This window comes from Miniopterus schreibersii (assembly GCF_964146895.1).
Source record: "Miniopterus schreibersii genome assembly, chromosome: 1".
NCBI classification, from domain to species: domain Eukaryota; kingdom Metazoa; phylum Chordata; class Mammalia; order Chiroptera; family Miniopteridae; genus Miniopterus; species Miniopterus schreibersii.
In genome coordinates this window covers 144,326,914-144,341,577 of record NC_138101.1, presented here as the reverse complement: position 1 = coordinate 144,341,577, position 14,664 = coordinate 144,326,914, and the positions used below count along the sequence as shown (strand labels likewise).

The 14,664-nt window shown below is 36.7% G+C and overlaps 1 protein-coding gene across 7 annotated transcripts in view; it reads left to right on the top strand.

Moving 5' to 3' along the window:
- Positions 1–93: 93 nt before the first annotated feature.
- TMEM87A (transmembrane protein 87A) overlaps positions 94–14,664 on the top strand; it is a 39,941-nt gene continuing 25,370 nt past the window's right edge. For 6 of the 7 annotated variants that reach the window (XM_081153786.1, XM_081153787.1, XM_081153784.1 and 3 more), the window contains exons 1-6: positions 94–310; positions 1,561–1,621; positions 4,714–4,799; positions 9,776–9,889; positions 11,727–11,780; positions 11,866–11,910. In XM_081153786.1, the coding sequence (XP_081009912.1) occupies positions 170–310; positions 1,561–1,621; positions 4,714–4,799; positions 9,776–9,889; positions 11,727–11,780; positions 11,866–11,910 (501 nt within the window). In that variant the 5' untranslated portion in view covers positions 94–169. Of the gene's footprint in view, positions 311–424; positions 588–1,560; positions 1,622–4,713; positions 4,800–9,775; positions 9,890–11,726; positions 11,781–11,865; positions 11,911–14,664 lie in introns of those variants that run through there. The other variant, XM_081153790.1, reaches the window with a different exon arrangement.

Sequence of the window (14,664 nt, the reverse complement as noted above, 5' to 3'; positions counted from 1 at the left end):
CGTGACGACCGCAGGAGGGAGGGGCCGCTGAGTCGCAAAACAAACAAGCATCGCGAGGTTGTGAGGACCCGGATGATCCCCCCCCCCTTCCCCAGAGCAGAGCCGGAAGAGGGCGGGACGAGCCGGAAGAAGGTGAAATGCTTTCGGTAGACGCTCCGAGGCTGTGAAGATGGCGGCGGCTGCGTGGCTTCAGGTGGTGCCTGTCATTCTTCTTCTGGGGGTTCAGCCGTCCCCATTGTCGCTTTTGGGCGTAGGGCCAGTACCCGTCGCTGCAGCCGACCGGTCCAAGTGGCACATTCCGATACCGTCGGTGAGTGTTCTGAAGCAACTGGGTCCCGGGGAACAAGGGGTGGGGCTACGGCAGCCCAAGGGGTCCATGAAGGTTCCGCCAAAGTCGGCTTCCAAAGGGGTGGGGTCGCCGGGAGTGTCCCCGTCGTTGGTTAACTGGGATCCACGTCCGTCCAGCGGAAAGCCGGGAATTTCTGTGGGTAGAGTAGCGGGAATGTCGGGGCCACATCAGCCGTGGGGAGGAGTGGTGGAACGGCTTCCTGGCAGTCAGAGAACTTCCAGTGCCTGAGTTGAGACAGGTAAACTTGAGGCATAGGTAGAGAGAGTTTTCTCTTCCAGTGGAAGTTTACAGGACTCAGTGACCCCGGGTGGGATAAGAGGGGTATGTAAATAGGCGTCTGTCTTTTTCCCCTCTGCACTTTTTTTGTTGATGGAGAGTTCTACTTAACGAAGTTGTATGATTTCGTTTGAACTTGAAGCGGTTATTCCAAGCTTTGCCGTGTGATTAGGAAACCTAGGCATTAAAAAAAAAAAAATTCTAATACAAGAATGGCTAACATGGAAGAAATAGTATTATAAAATTTGATATGGGAAGGCCAGTCTTTCTTTTGGACAGTTACCAAACAGATTTACCTTTTCTGTCCCCTGCCCCCTTTTGAAACCTCATTTGAGTAAGAGCTGTGGTCCTGTGATCAGGCAAAAATCTGATGCCGGCAGGAAATGCGGAAAAGCATTAGTACTATTAAATCCACGGTGGCCTTTTTGTTTCATTCTGCTCTGCCCCCTAGTTGTAATGTCCAAAAACTTATTCGAGCTTTGATATGGCAAGCATTATAGCTTTTGTTCATTTGTTGAAGATATTTAGGCTCTCAGTTTTAGGTATTCACGTGTTACTAAAATGAGTTAAATCTGGCCATCTTCTCATAGGATAGTTTTTTTGAGGAAATTATTGGTTGTTCTGGCCAGTGATGAGTGAGTAAAGGGGATGGGCTGATTAAGGAGTACCTCCTGTGATGATTTAAGTTAAGTTTGGACTTCTAGAGTCCTTGCCCCATGAGCCTGTGGGGAAAAAAATCGTATCTATACCAAGCTTCAAAATCTTGCAGTTTGAATATGGTGGAATTTTACCCAAAGGGAGGTTGTTGATGCCATTTTTTGTTAAGAAAACTAACTTGAATGTTTTATAAATGTAGGTTTTTGTACTATTTATATTTTGCCTTGGGAATTGAAGTGATCACATGCTAATTACCTTTCTCCCCTTTATCTTTGCAGGGAAAAAATTATTTTAGTTTTGGAAAGATCCTCTTCAAAAATACCACTATCTTCCTGAAATGTGAGTTTTTGCATTTCATGAAGTTTTTGTTTGAGTTTTTGAGTGATCTTTAAACTTTTAAATTACCTATTTTCTACCTCTTACGACTTACTTTCAAGTTCTGAAATGTAATAGTCCACTATCTAGGTAATGAAGTATAACTAAGGTCCTTCCACTGAATAATCTCCAGAATACTTACTTGTGTGAACTTTATTTTCTTCTCCTGTTTTTCTGGTGTTTACTGTATACAGTTGGCCCTTGAAAAACGAGGGGGTCATGGGCTCCAAATCCCCTCACAGTCAAAAATCCATGTATAACTTTTGACTCCCCAAAACTTAAGTAGTTCTTCAGAATCTGTGGGGGATAGACTGGTTCCAGGATCCCCCCACAGATACTAAAATCAGAGGATGCTCAAGTCCCCTGTATAAAATGGTATAGATCAATGCATACAATCGGCCCTCTGCTTCCACAGACTCCTAACTGCTGATGAAAATAGTACAGGTATTTATTGAAAAAAGATCCATGTATAAGTGGACCCATGCAGTTCAAACCATGTTGCTCAAGAGTCAACTGTATAGTTAGACAAATTGTGTTGGTTGATTGCGGGCATGGTGTTTTAATCTGTTCTTGAGATACAGAGATACCACCGATTTTGCTTTTGAGTGCCTGTTAGATGTTTACTGAACACATGATGTAGGCTTGTCAGATCATTGGCTATGAATGAATATGTTCAGTAAATCTTTTGTTTGCCAAAGGAGTATTTTACCACTTGGATCTTTGCAAGAGGAAACTCAGAGATATTCTTTATCAGGAAATAGGGGTTATGTAGAACAAAACCAGTCTGTCCAGTTGAAAAACCACTGTCTCTCAATCCAAAATATCCCATTGTGCATTAAAGAAAAGCTTCCTTTTATTTCTGAAACTGGCTTTATTTTAGAGAACATGGCCAGCTCTATTTCAAGGTCAGGGATAAAAATCTAAGTCATCCATGTGGGCTTCTATGCATATCTCTCTCCATGAAAGTGCAAAGTTGGAAGTTATAGTTTGATGATTTTATTCTTTTAATCATTTAGTAAGTAGTTATTAAAAACTTACTATGTGCCAGGCACTGTTTGAGACAGCAGGGAGTGATAGAAAAGGACCCTTCTCTTGTTGAGTTTACTGGGGGTGAAGGAGACAGGTAGAATTTCTGTGAAGAATTCACCATGTCCAGGATCATATACTCTCCTGATTAATGACTTAAATTTGATTTAAATCAAATCTACTCTGACACACTTGTCTTTCTTATGAGGTTGGCTTAGTAGGTAAGAATAGCTTTTAGGGGTAGCAGTGTTTGTCTTTTGTCTGATGGCCTGTCTGCTCTTCTCTTTTATTACATACAGTCTTTTCTCACCTGTATTTTGATTTAATGGTGTTTTGCCCAGTCACACAAACTACATATTTTATATTTTGAAGTGTCTGCATTTCTTTGTTTTTGGAGGATTTGCTACTCCTTAAAATTTGCATTATCTTTCATTTTACTTCTCTGCTTTCTCATATTTACCTTGTCTCTGATCTTATACTTCTGTGGGTATGTTATATAGCTTTCCTTGAAATTGGCAGAACGATTTTTATTACCTCTTTTTTTTATTAAAGATATATTTTTATTTTTTTTTTAATTTAAATATATCTTTATTGATTTCAGCGAGAGGAAAGGAGAGGGAGAGAGACAGATAGGAACATCAATGATGAGAGAGTCACTGATCGGCCACCTCCTGCACGCCCCTGACTGGGGATCAAGCCCGCAACCCTGGGCATGTGCCCTGGCTGGGAATCGAACCCCGATTGCCTGGATCCTAGTCAATGCTTAACCGCTGAGCCATGCCTGGCCAGGCCATTTTTATTACCTCTTAAAGCCATCCATTCAAAGTTCTAACTGGTGCCTTTTAACATAAATAGTATTTTTGTAGCCAAGTTTCCCTCCAAATCTCCTGCTTAGGGGCACTTCTTACTGACTTTTATTTAATTAATCCTGTCTCTATAAGGTTTTTCTGAGCAGTTCATAGCAAGGTGGCAATATCCTTTTTATCATTCACATAAATTCTGTTCAGCACATCATATTTTTGTGTTTTAATTGAGGCTTGTCAAAATGTGTTATTTAAACATTAGTTTGAGAAAACAACTTAAAGAAAAGGGAAAGGTTATAACTTTAGACGTGCTGCTTTTGTTAAGATCCAAAAGTGGGTTCCTAGATGCAGTCATGTTTGCATAAAGTTGGTATCTCTAGTATATTTACCCTTCTACAGCAAGAATCAAAGATAGAAGGTAATACTGACTTCCCCCAGTGAGACAGCCAATCAGTCATATAGTCAGTTTCAAACTTCCAAATCTTCAGACTACTGCCTTGGTCCACTAGAATATTGTGTTCCAGACTATGTTTAATAAGTTATCTGAGGCTTTTATAATTGTGTAGGTTCCTTGGGCCTTTCTTAAGGTGGGTTTTGAAAAGAATCTAATACTCTTTTATTTTTGCTTATTCTTTTTCTCCTTTGCCCAGCCAGGTTTGCTTTTTACTCATAGTTCTTTCTGTCCAATCTTGATATCTTCCAAGATTTAAGCCATGATTTTTCCCCTCAGTGGAACTACTTTGAATATTGCCTTGTGATATCTCTAATGTTGTTATCCCTCATCTCTCCAACTAGAATGTAGCCTTTTTAAGGGTTTTAGTAATTGGTTTCCTCCTATTTCCATCTTGGGCTTAACACAGTGCCTTGTAGCATTTGTATTTAAGTGCTCTGCTCAATAAATATTTGAATGATAATAGAAGACCTGTTTTAACTTAGGACTGACTGCTTTATTGTTTCTAGGCTTTTTCCAACAGAGAACAAGAAATCAAGGTTTTAAAGCATAAAAATAGATACAATTTCAAAGGTTAAAAACTGCTTAACTGCCTTTTTCTTTTCGTGGATAACAATACTTAATTTTTTCTGAAGCATATCCAGTTCTTTTTGCATGTATTACTTCATGACCTGTTTGGAGAAGGGATGGTCTATAAGTATCTCATGTTAGCAGGAAATAAATGAGATGTGGGGTTTGGGAATCATCTTTTATTCACAAAGATTCTTATTTTATAGTTGATGGAGAACCTTGTGATGCATCTTTGAATATAACCTGGTATCTGAAAAGTGCTGATTGTTACAATGAAATCTACAACTTCAAGGTAGGAACATAAAACTATAGACTTTTCTTGAACTTGAAAGATCTTCAGGTTCCAAGCCTAGAGAGGAAAAAGTGTCATGTAGCGGTGGAGGAGAAAAACTGAAACTAGATCCATGCTTCCCAATTTGCAGACCTACTTGCCAGCAATTCTCAGACTTTCTGGTCTCAGAACTCTGTTACATTCTTAAGTGTTATGTAGACTCCAAAAAGCCTTTGTTCATGTAGGTTACCATATTAGAAATTAAAACTGAGAAAATAGAGAAATAATTATTCATTTTAAAATAACAATAATAAACTCACTGCATGTTAATATAAAAAACTTTTAATGAAAAATAACTTAAAAAAAAAAAGAGTAGTATTATTTTGTATTTTTGTGAATCTGTTTAATGTCTGGTATAGAAGACAGCTGGATTCTTTTTTGTTGTTTGTTTTGTTCATCCTCACCGGAAGATACTTTTTCCCATTGATTTTTAGAGAGAATGGAAAGGAGGGAGGGATGGAGAAGGGGGGAAAAAGAGAGAGAGTGAGTAATATCAATGTGAGAGAAACATTTATTGGTTGCCTCCTGCATGCACCCCAACTAGGTCCCCAGAACGAACCTGCAACCCAGGTACGTCCCCTTGATCCAGAATTGAACCTGCAACCCTTCAGTGCTAGGGCTGACGCCCTTGCCACTGAGCAACACTACCCAGGGCCACAGCTGGATTCTTACATCTTTTACTCAGTCTGTTGAGATGTTATTTCCGTTGAGGTATAAGCACAAAATATGGCCTCACACAGATATGTAGTTGGAAAGGGGAATAGTATTTTTTAAATGTTTTCAGATAAGTGTGGATATTGTTCTTTGATTCTCTACCAAAATGTAATAAGTGGAGTTTCTTAAAGGTTAATTGTAAGGTGGAATCTGAAACAGTATCAGGGAACTTTTTTTTAACTTTGTTAGAGTAAAATAAATTGGTGTGTATTTACTTTGAATGGCCTTTTACCCATGTTTGTTTTTGTAACATCATTCATTGGTCATTTATAAAATATTGGCTGGTCAAATTATATAAACTTTCCAAATATTAACTCATTTTACAATTAACTAAAAATTATATTTGTCAGTATCAACCTTCAATCTCATCAGAACCTCCTTAAGTATTGGAAACTGTTAAGCTCATAATGAGGCAGATAACAAGTTTTCCATAATTCCAGTTGTTACTTGAAAATTTAAATTTTATCATTGGCAATGAATACTGTCAGTTGTCTTCCTTGAAGTGACAGCTTCCCTTTGCCCATTTTTAAGAAAATATCTCCCAAATAACCAAGTCTAAGTAACTAGTTTGTTAAATAAATGAAAAAAGTATCCAATTTAGTTTATAAGTCAAAACATTTGCAGAATGCTTTTTCTCAACATAATCATTTATAGTATGCTGAATATTCCCCATTTTGTCTCATAGCATATTAAGAAGGCATGTACTCAAAGGTTCAGATTTAAGCCCTGGCTGAGGAGCTCAGTTGGTTAGAACATTGTCCTGATACACCAAGGTTGCGGGTTCAGTCCCTGGTCAAGGCACATAAAAGAATCAACCAATGAATGCATGGACAGGTAGAACAACAAATGGATGTCTCTCTCTCTCTCCCCCTCCCTCCCCCCCTTCTCCCTCCCCATCCTCTCTCTAAAATTAATAATTTTTTAAAAGGTTCATATTTAATAACTTTAATAATTTTTACTGCTTCATCAAGGAATTCTTACATAAAACTGGCTTTTTTTTTAACTTCAAGTTTGTGACTGTGAAGAGTACAATGAGTACTAGTACAGTTAGGTGCCATTTCCTTGGTTGCTGATAAGGGACTGTGGTTTTACCTATCATTACTTTGTACTATCAGTACAAGGGAAATAACATATGATGATGGTGATGATGGCAAGGCCAATAACATATGATGATGATGAAGAATAGAAAGAGGAGGAGGAGGAAGGGGAAGAGGAGGAGGAGGAACAAGGGATAGTTTTGAACTCTTAGACCTCACGAAGGAAAGGGTCCATGGACCATACTTTCAGAATTGCCATAGTACACTGTATTTGAGCATTGAAGATTTATGGCTCCAAGGTAGATTTTTTTTTTTAGGCCTTTTTCACTCTGTTTCCACCCTCCTGTTTGCATTCTTTCTTTCTTTCTTTCAAAAATTTTCTTTAAAATTACATTTCCTTGCTATTCTTGAGGTTTCTTTTCAAAGATAATCTGACTGGTCTTCTTTTAAATTTTATTTTATTTTTTTTCTTTAAGTTTCTTTATCTTTATTGTTGAAAATATTACAGAAGTCCCATTTTACCCCCATTGATCCCCTCTACCCCGCATCCACCCCACCCCCAGGCCTTCCACAGACCAATGTCTGTGCCCATGGGTTATGCTCATAAACATAGAAGTTCTTTGATTAATCTCTTCCCGCCCACTTCCCCATCCCCACCTTCCCTCTGAGATCCCTCAGCCTGTTCCATGCTTCTATGTCTCTGGATCCATTTTGTTCATTAGTTTATTTTGTTTATTACATTCCAGATATAAGTGAGACCATATGGTACTTGTCTTTCTCTGACTGGCTTATTTCACTTAACATAATACTTTCTAGCTCCCTCCATGCTGTCCCAAAGGATAAAAGATCCTTCTTTTTTATAGCTGCATAGTATTCCATGGTGTAAATGTCCCACAGCTTTTTTATCCACTCATCTACTGATGGGCACTTGGGCTGTTTCCAGATCTTAACTATTGTGAATTGTGCTGCTATGAACATAGGGGTGCATAAGTTCTTTGTGATTCATGTTTCAGGTTTCTTAGGATATATTCCTAGAAGTGGGATCACTGGGTCAAATGGCAGGTCAATTTTTAATCTTTTGAGGAAACTCCATACTGCTTTCCATAGTGGCTGCACCAGTCTGCATTCCCACCATCAGTGTACTAGGGCTCCCTTTTCTCCACGCCCTCGCCAGCACTTGTAGTTCTTGATTTGTTGATGGTAGCCATTCTGACAAGTGTGAAGTGATACCTCATTGTAGTTTTAACTTGCATGTCTCTGATGATTAGTAACATTGAGCATTTTTTCATTTGTCTCTTAACCATCTTTATGTCCTCTTTGGAGAAGTGTCTACTGAGATCCTTTGCCCATTTTTTAACTGGATTGTTTGTTTTTCTTTTCTTAAGTTGTATGAGTTCTTTATATATTGGATATTAACCCTTTATCAGATGTGTCCTTGGCAAATATGTTCTCCCATACAGTGGGCTCCCGTTTTGCTTTGTTGATGGTTTCTTTTGCTGTGCAGAATCTTTTTATTTGATGCAGTCCCATTTGTTTATTTTCTCCTTAGTTTCTCTTGCCCTAGGAGATATATCAGCAAACATATTGCTACGAGAGATTTCTGAGATTTTGCTGCCTATGTTTTTCTCTAGGATTTTTATGGTTTCACATCTTACATTTAAGTCTTTTGTCCATTTTGAGTTTACTTTTGTGTATGGTGTAAGTTGGTGGTCTAGTTTCATTATTTTGCATGTACCTGTCCAATTTTTCCAGCGCCATTTATTGAGGAGACTGTCTTTACTCCATTGTATGTTCTTGCCTCCTTTGTCAAATATTAATTGACCATAATGGTGTGGGTCAGTTTCTGGGTTCTCTGTTCCACTGATGTGTATGTCTGTCCTTGTGCCAGTACCAGGCTGTTTTGATTACAGTGGTTTTGTAGTATAATTTGAAATCTGGTATTCTGAGCCCTCCGACTTTGTTCTTCTTTCTCAACATTGCCGTGGCTATTCGGGGTGTTTTTTGATTCCATATAAATTTTCGAAGTGTTTGTTCTAGATCTGTGAAATATGCTGTTGATATTTTAATAGGGATTGCATTGAATTTATAGATTGCTTTGGGTAGTATGGACATTTTAATGATGTTAATTCTTCCAGTCCATGAACATGGTATGTTTTTCCATTTATTTATACCTTCATCTGTTGCTTTTTTCAGTGTCCTGTAGTTTTCCAAGTGCAGGTCTTTTACATCTTTGGTTAAGTTTATTACTAGGTATCTTATTTTTTTAGTTGCAGTGGTAAGTGGTGACTGGTCTTTTAAAAATGTCTACCATTCAATCAGTTTTTCAAAACTTAAACATTTTTAATTTCTGCCCAGTATTAGGGTTTAAATTATCTTTTTTGTGGTGTTAGTAATTGTTTTTTTGCATTTATTATACAACATTGGGTAGGATTGATAGGAGGAGGACTAAAGGACTACTGAAGAATTGAGAGAGAAATGATAATGTCATCAGAATATGATTTGAAATCTTTTTCAGTGTCTTTTTCTCCTAAAGATTAGTAATTGAATTTACAGTTAAAAACGTCATATATTTAAAACGTGATAAACTGGTCAAGAGCTTAGCAGATCCAGTCTTCATAGGTAGTACAAGTTAAGAATGTAAAAATTATTTTGGATTGCCACAGGACAAAATTGTGGAAATGACAAACAGGTAGAGATGTGATATTGGACCCTAGAAAAAAAAGGGCGAGATCAGACATGTAGGTATCAAAAAAAAAACACAGAACTGATTAGTGAAGCCACAAAAATGATGCTTTTTTCAGAGTATCAGCAGTGGGCTGTGAATGTCTACAACAATTTTGTGCTCTTAGCTTATGAACACAAGTATATCTTTTCATTGGTGGTGTTAATTTAGTCAGGTAACTCTTATAAATATATTTTCTTGTGACAAAACCTTTTAGAGTCTGACAGTTTCCCAGCCTTGCTAAAATTTTTAGAGAAACTACCCTTTCTTTGTGAGCCATAGACTTTTGTACTTTAGAGTCTAACATTTTTAGTCTTGGATACTATTACATAGTCTTTATCTGGTGCTTGTTAATTTTTAAAATAGTAAGCCCCAAACTATATTTGTATTATAGATGATCTATGTGTTTTAAGTATCTTGCTTGTGAGAAGTAAGTTAAATACTTTGTATTTCTCTTTTTCCAGACAGAAGAGATGGAGACATATTTGGAAAACCTTAGGGGAAAAAAGGGCTTGTCTGGGAAATATCAAACGTCATCAAAATTGTTCCAGAACTGTAGTGAACTCTTTAAGGCACAGGTAATGTTTGGTAGTGGTTGGAGGGAAATAGAAAAGATGAAAAATGTATTTTGGGTGATATCTGTTTCCTACTCCCCAGTTTGTTCTGACAGAAATAAGTTAGAAGCATGTTTTGATAAGTGCATAGCCAGTCACTTACATATTTTCTCATCATAGAAGAATTTGTATTTCTTTTGTGTGTAAAAACCAAACCCCTAATTTTTTTTATTGTGGTAAATATACATAACACAAAATTTATTGTTCTAATCATTTTAAGTGTGCCATGTAGTGGCATTAAGTACATTCACATTGTTTTGCAACTATAACCACTAGCCATTTTCAGAACTTTTTCATCATCCTAAACTAACACTTCATAACCATTAAACAATAACGCCCCCACACATGTTCCTGGTAACAGTTATTCTACTTTCTGTCTCCATTATTTTGACTATTCTAGATACCTCATAAAAGTAGAATCATACAATGTTTGTTTGGCTTCTTGCACTTAGCAAAGTGTATTCAAGATTCATCCGTATAGTATGTATCAGAATTTCATTCATTTTTAAGGCTAAATAATATTTCCTTGTACATATATACCACATTGTGTTTATCTGTTTATGCATTGATGGACATTTGAAACCTCCAGTTTTTAATTCTCTTGTCATCTCATCTAATTGATATGTCCTCAGAAAAATCAGCATTTTCAAATATAGACCTGAAGTCAAAGGGTTGAATTTTACACATATAAGTGGGGTTTATATTATAAAATTCTCTTAGAAATAGGGTTTGACACAAATTTTTAAAGAAAAATTACATATGCTATAGGTGTTAAAAATAGTGACTGTAACTATAGCTTTGTGTTTACTGCATTTAAATATTGCTTCAGAATACGTAGCAAATTGCCTTGGAGAGGCAAGGAAGTTCACTGAGAGCTAGGTTCTCTCTCTAGTTACTAGAAGTAGTTTATTGATAAAAAGGCTTTAATTGAATAATTAGTAATGAGCAAATGAAATAATTGATACTTGAACTATAAAGATTGAGTACTTGTTGTAGCTTAGATTTTATGGACTTGGAAGAAAAAGAAAATATCTTTTAAATGGTGGAAAAATGGTAGAAAAAGAAAGCTAGGAACAACATGATGTTGGGTAAGGGGTTTTCTGTTGGTTCTCCAAATTTATCCCCCAGGCTAGGAGAATCGGCTGGCCTTTCCTAGATTTGATTGGGAAAGCTACCTGTTGTATTCTGTTGCCCAAGATTCCCAACTTTTAGATCTGCTATAATCTTTCCAGGGTATTGGCATATACCCTTATTGGTAAGTTTTTCTCTCCTCCAGTCTAGTGTAACAGAGTTGAAGTACGTGCTCTAATTATGTAGGGAGGAGAAAGCCTCATTTGTTGATATCTGGTAAGAAAGGTAAGTGCTATAATTAGAGTAGGTTTTTTATAGCCATGGAGTGTGTTGTGGTGGAAGGAGCAGTGGACCCAAGAGTTAGGAATCTTGGGTTCAAAGCCTATTTCTACATAGAGCTTTGAGCCACATTTTCCTTATGTGCAGAATGATGGGAAATTGTAAGATCCTTCCATCCTAAGCATATATCTTTTATCTAAGGTTTGTCATTCTTAAATATCTATAATTCTTATTAGAAGAATTGAGTGGCCACTTTGCTGTGGTGGTATTTTTAGTTCCCAGCAAGCAGGGCTTTATTCACTTGTTTGTGGTTAATTGAAAATCTTTTGTCTGTCAGTGCCATATTACTATATTTACTGTTATAATGTGTTTTGCTTTAACAATTTTTATGGATTTTTGAGCTATATTTTTATTATATATCTTTAATTTTAGTTTTATATTTCTTTCATAGAGTTTTTCTGGGGATTTTGTGCATCGATTGCCTCTTTTAGGAGAAAAACAGGAGGTAATTGTTTTCCTTGTTAAATATTTCTGAGAGTAAAGTAAAAATTTTGAATTAATTTTTTTTTTTTTTTTTTTAATGTTTTAAGGCTAAGGAGAATGGAACAAATCTTACCTTTACTGGAGAAAAAATTGTAAGTGTAGTAGAGACTTTGGGGCATTGAACACATATTTCAGTTTTCTTATGTTTGTGTATTTTGAATTATCTTGATATGCTAACATTTAAAAAGAAACTTAAGACTGGAAGCTGTACACCAAATTGTTAATAATGGTTGTCCCTGGATGATGATATGAGTGATTTTTATTTTCTTCTTTGTGATTTTTGTAATTTTCATATTTGCTGCAATCATTCTGTATTGTTTTTGCAATTATTACCCCATAGATATGTTCACCTAAAAATAAAAGCCAAGGTGAGAGACAAAAGCATTTATTTGAGATCCAGAAAGAATTGCAGTCCTAGGAAACACTGATTCTGGCAGAGACTCACATAGTGTTCTGCTTAGGAGGTAAAGGCAAGGGGTGTTTATGAGAAAGGTAAAGTGAAAGATTATATGAATTGAAGAAAGGAATTTATGTTGATGTTAATAAGTCAAGGAAGGAATTTCTGTAAGTGCAAATAAGCTAAATTATTCTTTGGCTCTACATGGTGGTGCTAATTCTAAAGAATGTCTTTAATTTTCAGTCTGGTAGTCTGGCTGTCTGCTTTTCTGTTAGCTTTGCAAACAGTTGTTTAGAATACAGTGTTGATTTGGCACATTTCAGAGAATTGAGTAAGATGTGCAATGCAATTCCTCTGGGGTGGCAGCTCCAACTTCATTTTGAAGTGGCTCCAGTTATATTATTTTTCACAATTATTATTTGTAAATAGGAAGAAACTTTTAAAAAAGAACCTTAAACTCTGAGGAATTTCAGAGGGAAAGAAGGAGGGTGGGGCGGGAGGAGATTAACTAAAGAACTTATATGCATAACTCATGGACACGGACAATACTGCAGTGAAGGCCTACGGGGGGTGGGGGGGGTGGGGTGGGGGGGGAGGCTGTCAATGGGGATAAAAAGGGGACATCTATAATACTTTAAACTATAAAGATAATTTTTTTAAAAAAATTTATCTTTGTTGTTGAAAGTATTACAGATGTCCCTTCTCCCCCATTGATCCGCTCCACCCATCATCTACCCCCGCCCCTCCCCCAGGCCTTCTCCACACTATTGTCCGTGTCTATAGGTCATGCATATATGCAACTAAGTTCTTTGATTAATCTCTCCTCCTCCTCCTGCCCACCCCTGCCTTCCCTCTGAAAATATTCCGACTGCTCCATAGTTAAAGATAAATTTTTAAAAAAATTATCTTGTGATAGAATATAAATAGAAGAGATTTTAGAAAATTGAGATAGGTCATAGACTATAAAAATATGCCTTAAATTTTCATAACTCGCTTTCTAATTCACAATAACTAATTCCTCAGAACTTTGTCAGTTAAAAATATAGAGGAAATAAGATAGTCGTCCATGTTGGGTCAAGCTTTTTACAAAACTGATTAAAACTTATAATTTTATATTAACTTTATTAAGACATAATATGCATATCTCAGAATGTACCCTTTTAAAACATACAGTTCAGTGGGTTTTAATATATTTACAAGTTGTGCAACCACCAGTTGTTATCTAATTCCAGAACATCTTCATCACCCCAAAAAGTAATGGCATAGCCATTAGCAGTCACTCCTCATTCCATCCTTCACCCAGCCCTAGGCAACCACTATTCTTCTGTCTCTAAGGATTTGCCTTTTCTGTTAATTTCATATAAATGGAATCATATAGTTTGTGGCCTAATGTCTGGCTTCTGTCACCATTTAAAACTGTCTTAACTTTTACTTCCTTCTTGTACAGAGCCTGAAGATCAGCCAGAGGTGAGTGATCAGGGTCTTCTCAGGTCTCTTTTGGTCATGTGTGCCCAGTCTCACACATACATGCACAGTCCTGCATGTATTCTTCGCCTTCTAGATTTCTAGGGATATCTTAGAGCTCTTCAAAACCCCTTTGGACATCTTATTTCCAATTTTTCTTTCTAAGTTTTTAGCCTCTTGCTAACCCCACCTAGTAACATTGCCTGGGGCAGCTATGGTCTTTCACAATTGCTATGTGTTTTTGAGAGTGCCATGAGTACAGGGTCCTTCCCACGAATGAGCTCTGAGTGAGGTCATATAAAAGTTGAGCCCTGGGAATGGAGCTTTCAGCACCTTCCAGAGATAGCTCTGGTAGTTGGGCTTTAGGGAGCCTCCAAACTTGTTTTGTTTTTTTCAGTGGTTGCCAAACTTTCGGTTTTCACAGCTGTTATACTTGTGAGTACTTTGGTTTCAAAGAGCTTGGAACGGGGGCGTGGGATTAGGGTTTACAAAAAGTACTGTAAGCTTGCTTTTCCTACTGAGATTCAGCTCGTTTTCTTACTGAGATTTCCCCTTCAGCTATTTTTCTTGAAACAGTTAAAGAATTGTTTGCAAGTCTTAATTAATTTCCAGAGTTCCAAAAAAGTTGATTTTGATAGTTTTTGCCCATATTCTTGTTGCTTTTATGGGTGAGTGTATTTTCAGAGGTCCTTATTTTTCCATTCTGGAAGTGTCCCCACCCTCCCTGCCCTGATTATAGTTATACACAATTTTAACCTAAAAATGGAGTAGACATGGCAGACTTCATTACTTTTTTTTTTTAAACAGAGAACATCCATTGGGTTTTTTCTTATTGCTAATATGTATATTTACTATAAAAAGTTTAGAAACTATACATAAACAAAAAGAAAATCATCTGTAATACTACCACACACTGAGACTATAAATATATTTATCGTCTAGTCTTTTGTCTTTGTGCTTATTTATATTTAATTTATTTAAAAAT